Raw genomic sequence first — 18060 nt, 5'->3', positions numbered from 1 at the left:
TTGGTCAGTACATTTTCTCTGGTTTATTTAATGCCTTGTGGGGAAACTCATGTAAGCTCTATGTTAAGCACACATACAATGCTCAAAAAGGTAAATGGAGAAAAGGCACTTTCTCAAGAAAAGGGGATTGTTTACACAATGCACATGGTTTGTTATGACATCACAATCCATAAAATAAAAAAAGCAATCTATTTTTCACGAGTAATAGGAGGATCATTTCTAGAAGAACAAGAAATGAGAGAGAGAAAGAAAGAGAAATGAGTTGTCTTGCACAGCTACATAGCACATGCACAACAGAACGATAATAAATATTGCTTTTAAGCAGAATACAGCTTATACTATTAACATGATAGTTATTAGGTGCTGGTTGTCTCTTGTTGGTATCTCTCTAACTAATGTTAGAAAAATAGCATAAATATATTAGCTATGTAACTCACGCACACGCACATAAAAAGACAGGAAACACACTGCAGCATATAAAAGAGTTCACAATCATTTCTTAAGAGTTTCATAAGAAAACTTGAACTCTGGTCACGTAACATTATAAAATATCTTTTTATGAAAATACTTCTTAAAAAGCAAGTTCAATGAACGCTGCGTCAGATCTGTTGACAAATGCTTTGCTAAGTGCTTCATCTTCTTCAAACATCATCACAAAACATACCATTGTATGTTCTGAGTAAAGGCATATATAAGACAAGATATTTGCTTACTGTAAGCCCATATGTGTTTCTTTCTACTTTGAGAAAATGCAACTCAAAGTTGAATCAAAAAAGAGCTGATGTTGTGGGTGCGAAACTTGATGACTGCATTCTTAGCAAAAAGTTCATCTAGAATGTCTTGCAAGGGTGAGCTGTTGACTGGGGACTAATGTTGGTTAATCGGTCAGGAGGTGCACAGTCATTTCCTCCATGTTTCTCGTCCATGTTTACGCATGGTCATTTTTATGTGGTCGGAGGTGTGTGTGATGTCGCTGATTTGTGGATGTTCCTTTATTTTCATTGGTGGAGTTTAGATCTTGCAGGACTGACTGCTTCAGTGGGAGGAGTTGCGGTCATTGGCCACGTCCTGCAGGCGGCGGAGCAGTGCGGTCTGGTTCTCCTGGCACAGCCTCTTAGCAGGAGACTGCTGCTCCTCCTCCAGAGCCATACTGCGCTTCTTAGTTGGCGTCTCCCCAGTGCGAATCATACTGTTAATCTCCCGCAGCCGCTGCAGGACAAGCACAGAGGAAGAGAGATGTTAAATTTGTACGCTGCAAGCTTGACTCAAGTAGGCAAAACTATATACATGTTTAAAAAGTCAGGTGAGACATAGAGATGCAGTACTGTGTAAGTCCTGGGTCAGTCAAAAATTTGTTTAAAAATAATGGATAGTAAGACTGTCTTTGTGAAAGCACATTGAAACATTAAAATAAATTCATATAATAAAGAAGAATACCTCCTTTTCAATAAAGTAATTGATACAGTGAGGGTAAACAAGTATTCAGACAATTTAATATATGTACAGAGCATAAGAAGAGTTCATTTGCAAAAACAGATCTGCATTTTAATGAATTTTCATAAATCATATTTTTATTGTGTATTCCAGGGAAAATCGTAAATAAATATATTAGTTAATTAAAACAATGAAAACAACCTAAACTTCAGGTAGGATCTAGGAATTGCGAGTCCATTAGAGGGACCCTTGTATCTGAGGTAACCTGGTGACCTGAAGAGATAAGAGATAGGATAATCCTTTATTAGTCCCACAACTGGACAAATTCATATCTGGGGAAATTTAGAAGACAGTTTGCCAACAGGACTGGGCCAAAACTGAATCAGAATGCTGCAAAAAGTGAATCACTTCTAACTGTAGATGTCTCAAAGCCGCAAATGCCAACAACGACATTGAAGCAAAGTGCTAACGTTGTTTAATTTGTGGTGTCTAAATACTTTTTTTTCTCTATCAATTTGTTTTTTTAAACATATCTGTGTTTATGGTTATGACTGCATACTTTTTTGTCCATATTTTAAAGTACAATGCCAAACGACATTATGTGTGTAAACTAAAAGTGGATAAATGCACTGAACATATATTAAATAACAAAAAAAAGTGTTTGAATATTGGTTACCCCTCACTGTATCTTGCAAGCTAGTTTAAAGATACAGTCCAGATATTGCATGTATTTGTTTATTTGCACCACCAACATGCCTCCTTTAGTTTAATGAAGTATTAACTGTTTATTCAAATTTCAGTGTTTTTTGAACACATAAATTCTTACTGTCCAGAAAAATGGCTTTAAATGACCTTTTTTTCAGGTGGCTTAAGAATTTTGCACAATATTATATCTATGTCTGCATACAGTACTGTGTGTTTGCAATGTGTGTGTATGGATAATGTAAAGTGTATTGCTTTACGTTGGAGGGGCTAGAGCTGATGTAGTAGAAGATCTTGTCTCTGGGGGTGAGGGGGCTGTTGCTTTTGTGGGGAGAGATGTAGATGGAGTGGTTCTGTGAAAGAAGAACTCTGCGTGGAGAGCCAATCCGGAGCAAGGGATATGGACACAGAGGCGGAGTTTCAGCCTGCAAACAGCCAAACATCTTAGGTACATAATATCTTAGGTACATAATATCTTAGGTACATAATATCTGAATCACGATATAAAACCCAGAGAAATCTCTGTATGCAAGGGACAAGACCGAAAACCAGTACTGGCTGGCTGTGGTCTTCGGGCCCCCAGGCAGCACTGCATTAAAAACAGACATGATTCAGTCACTGCATGGGCTCAGAAACACTTCTGAAAACCACTGTGTGTGAACACAGTTCGACGCTGCATCAACAACTGCAAGTTAAAACTTTAAAACACAAAGAAGAAACCATATATAAACAGAATCCAGAAATGCTGCCACCTTCTCTGGGGCTGAGCTATAAGATGGACTGAGATGAAGTGAAAAAGCGTCCTGTGGTCTGACGAATGAAACACAGTTCAAAAGTCAGTATTCATGACGGTATATGGGTGCATTAGTGAAAATGGCATGAGTGACTTGCACATCTATGAAGGCACCATTAATGTTGAACGATATATACAAGTTTTGGAACAACATATGCTGCCATCCAGACGATGTCTTTTCAGTGAAAACCTTGCTTATTTCGGCAAGACAATACCAAACCACATTCTGCATGTGTTACAACAACATGGTTCTGTAGTAAAAGAGTCCAGAGCTTAAATGGCCTGCTTGCAGTCCAGATCTGTCACCCATTGAAAACATCTGCTGCATTACGAAATAAAAAGTATGACAAAGGAGACCCTGAACTGTTGAGCAGCTGAAATCTTAGATCAAGCAAGAATGAGAAAACATTTCACTTTCAAAACCACAGTATTTGGTCTACATAGTTCTCAAACGCTTACAGAGTGTTGTTAAAAGAAGAAGCAACACAACACAGTGGTAAACATGCCCCTGTCCCAACTTTATGAAACATGTTGCTGGCATTAAATTCAAAATGGGCAAATATTTTACAAAAAAACAACATTTCTTTGTTTCAACATTTGATATGTTGTCTTTGTGCTATTTTCAATTACATATAGGGTTTAAATGTTTTGCATGACACTGCATTCTGTTTTCTTTTTACATTTTGCACAGAATCCCTAAGTTTATTTAGAAGAAATGGGGTTATCTGCTACCACAGTAGTTTGGTGATCAATTTGTGCTAGATATAAATGCCAGGTCAATAATAACCCTAGCTATGTACAAACAATTAATGATACACGTCAGCATTTAAGAGTTATAATACTGTTTGATAAATTCTACAGTACTTTTACCCTAAAATATGCTTGTTAAACCCCACTGCTATTAGAGAAACAACAAAAAAAACATTTTACTGTACTGTGTTCTCTAATCCTGTAATGTCTGCTCCTGTTCTGTGTTAAATGTAGCCTTGTCTTCTAGAGGAACTTTATTTTGTTTCACAGTCAGCACTCAACCAACACACAGGTGAGAATTTTGCACCAATTCTCACACAGGTGACAATGTAGTTTGCCTTGACACTAAGAATGACAGTATGAATATGTAGCATGTCTTGAGTGAGTTTAAAGACTCACCCCAGCTTTTGGCAAGTTAGAGGAGTAACGCAGGGCAAAGTGTTTGATCTGTTTGATGTAGATATGATTGTAGAAGCGGATCAGATCACCCCGCTCCTCCTCTTCCTCCTGCTCTGGGGGGGCTCCAGGGATGTGGGTGGGGGTGGAGGGGGCACTGCTGGGCTGCGGAATGGGCAGAGTGCTGCTGGAGCGCATAGACATGGGACTACTGTCACCACTGCCTGCAGCTGGGAGAAAGAGGAGAACACAAATGCACACTTTTCCACTCAAAAGTACATGAACTTAAAGGGCAGGTGAGTGTAGGAGTATACAATACTAACTCTTAGCAGTGTTACTGTTATGGTTTTGGTTATGATTTACTGTTTTTACTGGTTTTATAGTTTACTGGTTTTTCTTCCCACAAAACAAGACTGTCCACAAAATATTATATCATCAAATTAAATTCATAACAAAATATCCTTTTGCTTACAAACACAAATATGCATCAGTTTGATTGTTACCCTGTTCGTGTCCTCCCTCTGATGGAGAAGTCTGTCTGTTGTTGTTTTCACTGTTGCCTGAGTGGCGTCTCTTTCTCCTTGATATCAGAACACTTCTGTACACCTGAAAAAGCATCATCATGCCTTTCATTCTTATCCTCATCACTTATACAGTTTGTCCTCACTTATTTAAAATTGCTATACTTACACTGCTGCTGGCCTGAGGCTGAGATCTGTAGCACTTCATAATGTTCTGGAAGGATTTGTCTTCTTTGGTCACCTTCACAAAAGAAAAGCACAAGAGTGACTCATACGAGACAATTCTCCTCTCCTGAAATGACCTGCTGTTTTATTTTTCAGGAAATAATCTTTAGACGTATTATTCAGTAACTGCTATAAATTATTCGGTTGCTATAAAGAAACCAATATAAAAGTTAGGCAGTTCAGGAAACTGAAGTGTCGGCCTACATTCAAGTCCTTGAACCTGGATGATTAAAAAAACCTTCTCTCACACTAACAAAAAAGCTGAATGAACCTAATTAAGATTAATTAAATGAATTATTTTCATTCAATAATTTCAATTCAATTTGTTTCCATTCCGTCAACAAGAGCATAGTCAGCATATATACACACAGTTACCTCTGTGATGTTGATGTATTTTCAGTTTGTAAGGCAATTTTTGAGCGCACCTTAGTCATGACGTAGATGGCACACATGAGCAACTGATCAAGGTGGCGATCCATCATCAGCTCAGTGCAGTGCACCAGTGAATACTCAAAACACGTCCAGATTTTCCTTCGTAGTTCAGTGCTAATGTCCAGCTTCACACACAGGTCCCGGAGACGCACACTGGCCAGGTGATACACCTGAAATCGAGCACAGGAAGAATGTCATTACATGCTGTGGAGTCTTCTTAACAAGTATTTCTACTTTTGGAAGGATTATAAAATGAGTAGAACATGTAAATCTGTCAAGCTTAAATCTGTATGTTTGAAAAAAGAAAATATTTGAGAAAACATTACGTAAGGACGTGTAATGAATAGTCTTTCAAACCTCTGAACTGAACTGCTAGCACAACATTAAACTCTTAAGTAAACCCTTGCATACCTTGCGGAAGAACAGACTGAGGGAGCCTGTTCTTTGGGTTCTATTCGGAGGTGCTCCCTGAAGAGGACTCTTCTTGCTCTGTTTCCCTGCTGTAGGGCTGCTGTGGGCAGTGCTGGTGGGTGTGGTGGCTGTCAGCTGTTGTGTGTTCAGTGTGCCGGTCAGTGCCTGGGCAGTGAGAGGCTGCAGCCCCGCCCCACTTTGCCCCGTCACACTCACCGGCATAGGGATAAATGTAATCCCTCCGTTCTCATTGGCTATTCCTGCAGAAGTGAGGAGTGGACGGCATTTTAAATGATCATTCAAAGCAATCACACTATTTTGCACTTAACACAGGTTGAAAACAGTTAGAAAGGTAACAATAACAAACCCTATTTACAGTCATAAGGAAAACTACAGATTATTAGGGCTCTTTGTTATTATTACGGTATTTTTTTTACTTTGTACTTACTATATTTGAGGAAAAAAAATTTAATTTGCACTTTTTCCCACTTACCCCAGATGTAGACAATCAGCCAAGACATTTGGTGCTGACATTTTGCTTCTTTAGTGTTGCCCTTGAGCTACAAGGCTAACAATGCAAACAAACACTAGAGGTCAACACCTGTTGTCTAAAATGGCTGCTCCCAGTGTTAAACTACAGGGTGAAATTTTGTTCTGCAAGTTTAGACCTGGATGCGGATTAAGTGTTTTAAGAGAAGTTTGGGGATGTACATATGGAAAAGATTACAGTTAGCAACTATAACCTCATAGCTCTGGCGCTAAACTAAAGAAGCAAAATTTGGACACCAAACATGTCCTTGATGATCAACAACATATGTGGTAAATAAACATAAATGTGTACATTTGATTTATTGTAAAACGATTCCTTTAATATGACTTATTATATAAAATTATTAAATTATCACTTATAATACTGTACTTGCAATTCTAAAATTTACCCAGAACAGTACATCAGTAGTTCACCTCACCTTGCACAGGGATGGTGACCGTCTGACCATTGTTAGCTGTAACAGTAGCTGTTGCCATAGTGACCACGGTCTGGCCGGCAGGTATGGTGCTGACAAGGGGGGCCTGGGTGACCCGACCAGACGTAGCGGGGTCAGAGGTTGTGTCGGTGTCCACAAAGAGGCGTCTACAAACCGTACCTGTAGGCGGGGAGCTATAGCGCTCGTGCAGAGTAGTGGTAGAGGGGAACACTGCTAAGGCAATAAGGTGAAAAAATACTCATTAGAAACTACATAAAATCAGAGAAACCAAACTCTCAGACACAAATATCACAGGAGTCCTTGTTTAAAGTTCCTCATTCACTCTGACTGAGGTAATGTGTCTTCAGTGAGCTAAAGTAAATTGTGTCACAGTTTTTTTTTACCTTTTCCTGCTCCTGCAGTGTTTGCACTGAGCTCATTATTTTTGGGGCTCTGAGGGTTGCTGCCAGATCCATCTTCCAGATACTGCGGGGGCATTACCTATTAAGCGTATACAGCCACAAAAAACACACATTATTATTATCTCATATTATCAGATTTGCAATAAAGATAAAAATGTGCTGGTAACCCTTAAAAGTTACAGTTTTTGCTAACGATGAAAGCATGATGTAATCTTATATAATTCTTTGTCGCTCTTAGCAACAAGTAGAGAAAGTTGGTCAAAAATGAGAATTTTAAACTCTCAATCAATGCCACATTAACTAAGCTCTAAGGAAATGTTTGATCATCACAAAGTTGCATAGTAGTAAATAACTTTTAAATCATTTAAAACAATACATTTCTAATGATTAAAAAGTGCTTTTATGCAGCCAAGGAAATGCTTAATATTTCAATATAATTTATGAGTTATGAGTATCACATTACTATATCTTTATTAATTATTATTAATGTTTAGATTTCTGCAATTCAAAAGAATGATTGATTAATTCCTGAACTAAATGATTTATAATTCAAATGGTAGCACTCCATGTAATTATTACAGCAGCAGTAACAGTCATTAACAAGAGATAAGATAATGATTAAGTTGCTGTTTTTAGGGCCTGTTATTATAAAGTGTTACCGAAATGAGTTGGAACCTGTCAATACAGAACGTAAATGGAATTTAAATGTAATGTTATGTAATTTAATTACACAAATATTTACATTCATTTATTTACATAACATAATGTATAGCCAAAAGACAATAATGGTGGTAGTTGTGTAAGGGCATTAATGAATGCGGTTAGAAACAGGTGTTGTGTCTGACCTCCTGGCAGGAAGGCACGTGGTTCTTGGCCCCTTTGATGTTGTCCCAGAGTGGGGAAGTCTCTTTCCAGGCCAGACTCTCCAGCACCTGCTCCTCCACATGGTTCAGATGCTTCACCACCTCTCTGAACAGACCCTCCTCCGCCCGAACCAGCACCTCAATCACCTGAGACAGGACGAGAGGGAAAGAGACAAAGAGGTTACTAATGTTTCCATCAGTACTGCCACATCACGAAAAATATAAACAGCAAGAGAGGATGTGTTACTGTAGCCATGATTACAGTTTTCGGCAGTACTGTCATGGTGTAAAACTATATAAACAGCAAGACAGGATACGTTACACTGTTTCTAGCACACCACCTGAGTGGTATGGTTGGTTACCTTATAGAAGTGGTACGGGGGGATGTCAAAGACTTGCAGCACCTGCTGAAACTCGCCAGGTGGGCGGTAGGAAAAGATCACAATCTCCAAGCAGCAGGCTATCAGAGAACGATGTAACATGTCTTGTTCTAGAATACACTGGAAAAGATTTTTCCACTTAGTTTCAGTTGATTCATAGATGAATCAGCTGGAAAGGCAAAGTGCAGTATTATGATGGAAAATCATGAATGAACATTTATGAAAACACAGGAAGTGTAACAGCCATTGAATATATGACAGAACAAATGAGTGAAATCTCACAGAGAGGTCACTGTCACCAAGTCTCCTCTTCTCCTGGTCAATGATTCCCTCCAGTGTTTTATAGTATAGAGCCTCAGCCAGGCAAAAGTATTTCAGAGCAATATCTAAAAAATATGAATACAAGGGCAAATATTTCAGTGTAAAGTTTTGGAATATCCAGCACTTACACTTCCATTAAAAAGTTTGAAAACACATAATTCATATTAATATTTTAATCATATTAATATTTTTTGTTGTTTTGCATACAAATAAAAGATGAGGTGGGGAGAATGAGATCCCATCCTATGAAATCTTTTCAGGTTTCGCACCTCTTGCCAGACCTCTGTTCTCCTCCTCTTTTGCTTCATAGTTCTGGAGGAAAGTGTCAGACATCTCCTTCAGTCTGGCTGCAATGGCCTCACTGGGGTCCCTTGCACATGCCCTGTGTTTCAGAGTTTAGAAATTTAGTCTAAACTGCAGAACTTCAACAAGACATGACATAATATTTAAGCGACCCATTAGAGTTAAAGCCCCAGTCAGCAATAGCCAAAACTACTATGACAAACTCTTTGACCAGCAACAAGTCTATGTCCTCAAAACTGCAGCAATATTTACTTTACTCTGTTTGTAAACAGAACTAGCGTGTGGCAGGCGTGGCTCTTCCAAGGCAATTCCTGTCTGGGGTTTTAAAGATGTGCAAGCCAGAATGCAGGTAAGTGTTTTATGTATTACTTAAGTATCTCTCTGAGTCTCAGACTCGGTCTGTGCTTGAGTCCAGCCAAGAGGCTATGCAGACGCCCCACGCCCTGCATTGCCATGGAAACCGGAGTGCCGACTCCACTGTCCTGTATGTATTTGCGGCCGGTCAGTGGAGTGGATACTTTCAGGGCGGATGACTGTGAATCAGACATACAGATTAGGGTCATTTTAAAAAGATGCAAAAAATCATTATGTCTTTATGCATCTGTGAGAAAACACAATGACTATGTCAATAACAGGAGTTAGAATGTTGTATAAAGAACAAAATAAAAGGTTTTTGCTTTAAATGTTCCCAATGTTTCCAATAATATCAAAAGTATAGTGTAATTTCATATTAAATATTTCTCACTCATAGCTCAAAATCATGGACTCTAAACTTTTAGTTAATAACAGATCAACATTTGTGGGTAGTGGATGAGATTTTGTTTTTACATTTTATGTCATTTACATAAAGGAAGTAAAAAAAAATAGAAAAAACAGAAAAAAACTGGAGTGCAGGCTTAACTTTGTTTATACAGAATGTAAATCCAGTGTAAAGTAATTCCTTACATAGCTATGTTATGACTCATGTAATTGTGTTGTTACACTGAACTAGTACAGCAACATGACAGAAATAGCTATTAGCTTCTAATGGCTCGAGGAAGTGTACTTTCTCCAAATAACCTTTGAAACAGTTTCATGTTCTTTGCAAAGGCAGCAGTGTTTATGTGCATTAGGTATGTATTAAACAGATTTCATTCTGTGTGTAGTGATGTGATGTTTGCGCGGTCTTACAGTCAGAGAGTTGTACAGAAGGTTGGCAGGACGCTCCTGGTTTTCTATTCCCTCACACAGACATGGTCCCGGTGTACCAATGTCCTCTTTTGCACCTTCTCCCAGGAATATTCTCTCATCCAGAGCACCTGATGATAGAACGTGCTCCTCATACACTCGGTTCAAAGATGCACTGAGGGATACACACACAAAGGTTTGACTGAAAAACATAGTCATGCTGTCAGCCAGTTCATTATTTACACCCTGTGGCAACTTCAAAAGTGAGCTTGTTGATACTGTGATGTAAGGATAAGGCACCAATCACACCCTGAAGGTCATTTTTTTCTTTCTGTACTTCCAGACACTTACAGACTGTCTCCAAAATTAACAGGATCCAAGAATCCAGTCAGTGTCTCTTCTTTTCCCTTTAAAATCTGTAAAAACATAAGAAATATTTTGAGGAAGTGATTGTAATGTATTTTGCAAATACAACTGCACAAACTGTAAACGCTGTAAATATGTAGCTGTAAAATATGAGTAATTCACTGGCAGCAGTTTCTTCAGCATAGTGTTGTGTATTTGAATTTGTATATTGTTGAATTTGTATTTACAAACTGTGTGTTTTTACAGTACAGTGTTGTTTACATTTGCATACAGATGCACTGTACTATAATTACTATTTTCAGAGTATCAGCAAAATATTGCATGCTATTGAATTTCAGGTAAATATAGTTATTTAATATCATCAGTATGATCATGCTATTAACTGTAATAGCATTAAATTAGTGTTTAGCAAAAACACCTCAAACACAAGACATAACAGCAGTTACACATGCTTATGCCACGCTTATACCAGTCTTAAATTCACAAAGTTGACTGTAACCCAATGCCTGTTTACATATAACACTACATGATGAATGAAAACATAAAATGAATCATTCCATACAGGAATATCCTGCATTTGAGGAATGGTGTAGATCACTGCAGTGTTTCCACTGTAAATTTACAGCAATGTTTTTTTTTTCTGTGTCGAAATCAGAACTGTTTCTAAGTGTTATATATGTAGTAACTAATAAATTACATGTTTGGCATGGTCACTCACTTTGCGTTCAAATAGTCTCTTGATGAAGGGCTTCCAGAAGTGCTCCTTCACTCCTTTGGCCTCCAGCACCAGACCATCATGTAGTTCACACAGCTGCTCTATGAAGCATAGAGGACTACTAGGCTTGTAGTCCTTGCTGCTGAAGTCTTCTGGAAGACCTGTACACACAAACACACACACAAGCTGCTCTTAGAAACAAAGCTGACATGGCAGAAGCATCATAAAAGAGAATTATCACTACCGGAAGAAAAAACAATTAGACTCACAAATATAGTAAAACATTTTGTGTGTGTGTGTCTTTGTCTGCAGTGTACCTTTGAAGGAGGGGTTGAGCAGATCTTTACGGTTGGAGCATAATAGAGAGTTGGAGTAGACCAGATCAAGTGCACACAGCAGCAGGTGATAGGAGTTCACAAGGTCATCACTGATCATAGGAAAGTTGCCTTAAGGGAGAAATGAGAGAAACAAGGATTGCTACTATATACAGTACACAGTGTTTGGAACTCAAACATTGCTGTACCTGATTTACTCAGACCAGCAGGACACAGACTACCAGGCTACTAACATGTCGCTGCTGTGCTGAGAACAGTCCACCATCCAAATAATATTTGGTCAGAGGCAACTCAATTGGTGGACATTGTAGAGGGCGGCATATTGTGCAGCAATAGACAGGCTATAGTCAGTGATTCTAAACCTACAAAGTGCACCTACAGTTTGAACACCCCCTGTCATACTACATCTTTTGTTGACTTCCTAATTGAAGATAAGTAATCACATCCTTTACAAGGAACATACTTAAATATGGCCTTTTTTGCAGATTTTAGTGTGCAAGTTCTATTTTGGCCAAGATTAACATATTAGAGAAAAATTTAACACAAAAAATAAAAGTGCCAAAACTTTGGGAACAAACTTTTGCATATAACTGTATATGATAGGTATACCATATAAAATGCAACTCAGTGTACACAGACTAACTCTCAGTGTATGATATAAAAGATTCAGAAGAATAAAAATGGTGCTAAAGCATCATACTGGACCTTGGGAAGGTCTTCCATCAACAGCACAATCCTACCAGGCACCATCTGGCCTGGCCACACATTAAGCCCTGCCACTGTGAGCTGAAACATGCTTCACAACAGCCTCCCCACACCACACACAGACTGTATATCAGCCAGACAGCAGTCTAGATCAACTCACAAAAACAGGAAAAGTCTGCAGAGGAGAAAGCTGCACTGCTAGGAGCCGCGGTGTAGATTTATTCCTTCCTGTTTAATCAATTTGAAGAGGAACCCGCACACTTGGCACGGCTGCAGGGCCCAGACAACAATCACCAGGGTGTTACCAATAAAATGATGACTATTTAGACCAGAAAGCCTCCCTTGCCTCCCTTAGCCTTTTAAGTGTGTTGGACACACTCCTCAGATTCATGTTAGAGGAGATTATAAGAGGAGATTGTAACGTCTGTACAGATATAACCGCTGATATGCTGAACTACACCTTAATATAGCAACGTATCAACCCCTCTGTATTAACCTATAAAACTTTACACACTGAAAACATCTTCAGAGTGCAGTATATGCCACTATATTCATTCTAATCAAATATGATTATGCATGTTAAGTGCATGTGCCCGCTTTAGTTCCTCACTGTTGTAACTGCTTCAGTTACATATTAGTTTCAGAGCAGTAAATGTTACCAAATAACATTTAGTGGTTACTGAATATTAAGTCTTAAGATTAATAAATGAATAATAAATCTGCATTTTAAGAGGTTAACATTAGAGCAAGACTTTGCTTATATGAAACAGGCTCGATGGAAAGTGTTTGCAAAGTTCTAAATAACATAAAATTCTCATTCAAGTTCAGCAATACAGGATGTACTGTACTTACAAGATCCTCAAAGGAGTCCACAAGGAAAGCAACAAGCTGGACTTTGAAGCCTTCTGCAGAACAATCTCTACACCATGACAGCCAAACGAGGGAGATTTAAACCCAGTGAAGTAAAGGGAGAGCCATCCCACTGGCCCTGTGCAGACCATAGGGCTACTCAAATACAGACAAGTCCTGACTTGTCATCTCCCCTGGTTGCTATGATAAGCAGTGCATGCTGCACATGCCCGGAAATAATTGTCTCAGTCGGTGTGCTTTTTTCCCCTGCTGCTCATGCTCTGTACTCTCTCTAAATACAACCAAGGCATGCAGCTGTCAAGCTCTACTGTTCTGCAGCATCATCCACCTACATTTTATGCTTAACATGCTCTATGACTGTATGATTCTTGTGCATTAATCCAGCAACGTTTCCATGTTGTTTGCTTTCATATTTGCTTAGCAGTCAAGCCCAGTGCATTTTCTTTTCTACTGCGGTTGTATGCACCACTGAGCATATTCATTAACCTCTGCCCGGTTCATTGCTTCAAACGAGTCTGATAATTCCACGTTGCTTAAAGGGTTTTTATTCAAAACAATCCAGCAAAGACAAATCTCTCAAACTCTTACACAATGCTCAAGAGCCTATTTCACACAATGGTTATGCAAATACAGTGCATAGAAAAAAAATCAATGCAGTGGGTCAGTGCATGTGTGTGCCCCCTGTGGCTGCTTGCTGATGCAGACAAGCCTGCACAGGCCCTAATAATGATGGTGATCATGTGACCAAGCCCTAATTCTTGTCAGCGAATAGGAACAATCCCTAAACTCAAGCCACTCCATGGCTAATGACCCACTCAGCTTTTGAGAGACCTCTACCGAGGAACAAATCCAATAAACATTGCCTTCTTCCATTTCCTCACACCTCAGCCCCTATTTTCTCTTATATAACCTGCACCTCTGAATTTTATTCAAGCTTTTACTCTCACACAACTTCTCTGATTTCATATGCCATCCAGCATGCATGAGCCTCAATGCAGTAACCACGTTTTGAAGATTAAAATTGAAAAGCCCCTCTATGATTAACTTACTTTGATTTTTTGACTCTTTATATGATTTTTTACTTTTTTGCTTACAAAAGCAAATATAATGATAATTTTCTTAATCATTTACTTTCTTTCTTTCTTTATTTATTTTTTTGCCCAATTTCTCCTCCAATTTAGTCAAGGCCAATGCCCCTGCTAGCTCGGTCTTCCCCATCACACAATGCTACCAAGCTGGGAGAGTTGAGACACTATGAAGCCCCACCGCATCTTTTTAAACTGCCCCTTAAGGTCAACATGGAGAACACTAACTGCCAATTCTGTTATGTAAACTAACAGACACCCAGTTGGCTATTAGCAAACTAGGTGATGGGCAGAGGAAAGGTCATCCTACCAACCCAGAGAGAGTAAGGCCAATTATGGTCTCTTAGAGTTCTGGCCACAGATGGCTGTGACATTGCCAGGGATCAAACTTGCAATTTCCCGATGATAGGGCCTATATTGTACATTTTAATGTATTTTATTTTATTTATAACTACTTTACAAACACTCTGTATACCTTAGAACTAAACAGGCTATTTTTGTTACTGTACCTTTAAGACTGATATATGTAAAAGAGCTCTATTCAAATTGGCTACCCTGGATTGTGCCTCATTGAAAAAGCAGTCCAGGCTGAAACATTCCTTTTAACTTCAGTGTGAATGGGCAGGGCTAAACTGCTGTAGGCATTTTTTTCCATGAAATGGGCCTATTAATTAAATTCAATTAAAAGCAGTTGCAATATCCTCACAGCTTAAGCTGAAATATACTGAAAAAAGTGATGCACTGAATTTACCTCATTCAAATGTGTACATGTACATTACGTTTACATTAATAAAATATGTTCCATCAAGACAATTTCAGTTTACTTACTTTTTCCAATAATTGTGTTGTATACTTTATTAACGTACACATTTGAATTAAGCAACTTCAATGCATCACTTTTTTCAGTATATAGGCACAGCTCCAGGAGCTTTGTTTCTCACCTTTCGCATGTACAAACAGGACCCAGCAGAAGTGGAACACCTCCGCCACAGTGCAGGGATGCCGCCTGAGGACACAGGTAACAGCAGTTAACTCAGTCTTATGATAAGAACAGCAAGCAGGAGGACATGCAGTTTATATAGGTAGGTGCAAGGACAGAGAAGATCACACACAGTCACCTACTTCATTTACAACACATCGTCCCGACTGTTTCAGGATATTTCTAAAACACACTTTCAGGATATTTCTGAGATACACTCATATATCAGGGTTTATACCAGGCTTTATGTCAGTAATAAGGGATGTGCAGCTGTGATTAAAAAATAAAATCACCTTCAAATAAAAATAAATAATGTTTTATTGACTGTATTGCTATTATTAGTAAGGTCAATTATTAACTACTACCAGTGACTTTTGACCTTTCCTGCTTTGTAACTCTTGATGTCAGTAAAAGTTACCCATTAGCTGACAATACAAGCATATACAGAAAAAGAGTAAAATAAAGGCGACAAAGTTCAACTTTACACTAGGAACTCACCTCTGTTTCCTGCTTCTGTGAGCTCTAGGTGGTTCTTCAGATGGGGTTTTAAATATGTCTTTGAAAATGGGAACATATTTCTTAAAAATGACAGCTGTCACAGTGAAGTTCCTCTCCAGCTTTTCTGTGCTCTGCCGGAATTCCTTTGGCAAGTTGGCCATATCCTGCCATTTCTTCATTTTTCTGAAAAACTCTATCAAGCTACAGGGAGAGCAAGCCATAGTTATTTAAGTGTTCATTACCAAATATACATTTTTAAAGTATACTACAGAGAAATCTCCAGGATTTGCTATACCATCACACTTTTATCTGCCAGCTGACAGTGAACTACACATCTATAAGGACATGAGCCTATGTTGTCACTGTTGGAACAAAACCTCATATCTCCAACAAATTAACTTAAGAGGAGAAGGAGAAAACATTCTTAACTTTTAATGTAACTTAATGTAACAAGACTTTATTTCACCTAATTCTAGACCAGTGTTTTTAAATAATGTATAAAAAAAAATGGAAATACAAGGTTTTGTTCCAACAGTAACTATATGTACTTGTGTAACTCATAGGGCTTATTTTATTGCTGGTTGCAGCTAAACAAACATTACATGTTGTCAGATTTATATTTAAAATCTGTCATTTATATCATATAGACTAAAAAACACAATATAGAGAATGACATTAGGAGATATTATATGCATATTTTGTATTTGATACTACTTTATTACAGCAATACCTTTTACACCAGTAATAAATATGTTATAAGGTAAAGAGTACTTTTGTGTCCCACAATCTAAAATACTTAAAATGTATTGTTATGTAAGCTTATTGTTTCAATTTAAACACTCTGAAGCCATAATCTGATGTTAAAATCTGATCTTAATCATATTGCAGCTGTATGTGCATTGTTATGTGCTTATTTCATGCAAGTGTGCATATTGATTTTTCTACACCTTTGGTAAATGCTAATAATGAATAGGGTTACAGTGTCAAATATGAATGGTTTGCTGACCTCTGTTCTGAACAGCGCAGAATCCGTGTTAGAGACACGTAGTTTCCTTCAGCTGTGCCTTTACCTACAGTGGGCACAGCCGTCCTGCAGGCCACATACAAGGCACACGCCAGCCAGTGTAATTCACTACCCTAAGACGGGGAGAGAGAGAAAGAGAGAAAGGGGTGTAATGGGGGATGGGTATGGGGCACCAGGTAAGCTCTACACCATAACAGGATATAGAAATGTAAAAAGAATAAAAGAAAATAGAAGCACAGAAAAGAACAAAACGTCTCCTCTTAGTGGATCACACTAGACATCTAGTACCAGTCGTCTGTTTTATGTTTCATGGATTTAGTGAATAGAAAATGATACAGAGTTAGTATTTAGTCTAGTTTACAGTATCCAGTTTTTACACTTATCTTTTAAACAACATAGATCCCCTAAAAATAGATCTGCTCTGCTCAATGTGCTGGGAGAGATAAGGCCTATTGAATAACAAGCAGAGCTCATCTCTTAACCCGGCCCCTTAACCCCGTTAACCCCACAACCAAAATATGGGGCTTACTCGCAAACGCTGGGCGCTTCACTGGTTCCAAACGTTAGAAACGCACAAATTATCTACGTACACCCAAACCGTGTGCGGCAGCGGAGGTAAGCAGGCAGAAGTAGCTTACTGTCTTACCTCTAGAGTGTAGTTTTTGCTGATATTCTCAAAGCTCCTCCATGCTCCGTTACTCGCCTCCTCGTCCATATTCAGGGCTCGACACAGATCCTCAAACGCCAGCCTTGTTTTCTGCATAGCGTCTTCCTCCTCGTTCATTTTCACGCAGCTGCACGATCAGACTAGACACCTTCCACTCTTACCGCTTCTGACTACGTAAGGAAAGCAAACTGCAGCAAAATGCAACACGCAGCAGCAAAATATAGCATTTAGGCCACTCTGATTAATCCCGAATCAAGTTATTTCAGTGCTGTACGGCAGACTGTACAGTTCTGCACAGTGCAGCCATTTAAATGTCCTTTGACTGACAGCTACTAGCTTGCGTTCTTAACTTACGCTGAGTGCGTATTGTGAGTTCCCGGGGATTGAGATTCGCCCTTATTTTGCGTAAGTGTATACTGGAATAGTGAAATACGTATAAAGACTCGTAACACGCAGAAATGATGTGACCGCCCACTTTTCACGGTCCAAATGTCATTACTGCCGTGCCAGTCCCCCTGTTTTCCAACTTTGAGTAAAGTGCTGTCCAAAACGGCAATTTAAATGGTCAGAGGAGTCGATTTATCCATATAAACTCACCCTTACCAAAAAAGGACCTAATTTCTGCCTTAGACATGTCGTACCGCACGATGTGGGTGCCTTGCGAGACAACTGTTTTGGAATGGCACTGTAATCACAACAGTATGTGCTTAATTTGCACCTCACATAGGAAC

The 18060-nt window shown here is 38.8% G+C and overlaps 1 protein-coding gene across 4 annotated transcripts; it reads right to left on the bottom strand.

Annotated features, from left to right (window-relative positions):
- rbl2 (retinoblastoma-like 2 (p130)) lies at window positions 1-17715 on the bottom strand. 4 transcript variants are annotated; one of them, XM_036575968.1, is made up of 22 exons: window positions 17309-17715; window positions 16645-16775; window positions 15639-15839; window positions 15103-15167; window positions 11484-11612; window positions 11170-11327; window positions 10437-10501; window positions 10089-10260; window positions 9288-9451; window positions 8885-8997; window positions 8577-8680; window positions 8277-8414; window positions 7897-8061; window positions 7034-7130; window positions 6633-6860; window positions 5665-5924; window positions 5247-5423; window positions 4766-4837; window positions 4579-4681; window positions 4079-4305; window positions 2397-2561; window positions 1-1209 (listed from the first exon to the last, which is right to left on the bottom strand). In XM_036575968.1, the coding sequence occupies exons 1-22, from the start codon at window positions 17444-17446 to the stop codon at window positions 1036-1038; spliced, it is 3246 nt and encodes a 1081-aa protein (XP_036431861.1). In that variant the 5' UTR covers window positions 17447-17715; the 3' UTR covers window positions 1-1035. The 4 variants fall into 4 exon arrangements, with proteins under 4 accessions (XP_036431861.1, XP_036431860.1, XP_036431864.1 ...); XM_036575967.1 differs by having other exon boundaries at window positions 6633-6863; window positions 17309-17714; XM_036575971.1 differs by lacking the exons at window positions 15103-15167; window positions 15639-15839; window positions 16645-16775; window positions 17309-17715 and adding an exon at window positions 13059-15073 and having other exon boundaries at window positions 6633-6863.
- Window positions 17716-18060: the final 345 nt, after the last annotated feature.

This window comes from Colossoma macropomum, unplaced genomic scaffold (assembly GCF_904425465.1).
Source record: "Colossoma macropomum unplaced genomic scaffold, Colossoma_macropomum, whole genome shotgun sequence".
NCBI classification, from domain to species: domain Eukaryota; kingdom Metazoa; phylum Chordata; class Actinopteri; order Characiformes; family Serrasalmidae; genus Colossoma; species Colossoma macropomum.
Note: the sequence above shows the minus strand (reverse complement) of the source record. Positions and strands in the feature narration are given on the sequence as shown.

What these genes read in the sequence shown, in the direction of transcription:
- rbl2 (XM_036575967.1), bottom strand. Translation starts at nt 17,446, where the DNA reads ATGAACGAGGAGGAAGACGCTATGCAGAAAACAAGGCTGGCGTTTGAG. An exon ending in CCATCTACGTCATGACTAAG is followed by an intron (nt 4,838 to 5,246) that starts GTGCGCTCAAAA and finishes TCTTTTGTGAAG; the next exon opens with GTGACCAAAGAAGACAAATC. An exon ending in CTAACTTGCCAAAAGCTGGG is followed by an intron (nt 2,562 to 4,078) that starts GTGAGTCTTTAA and finishes GGCTGTTTGCAG; the next exon opens with GCTGAAACTCCGCCTCTGTG.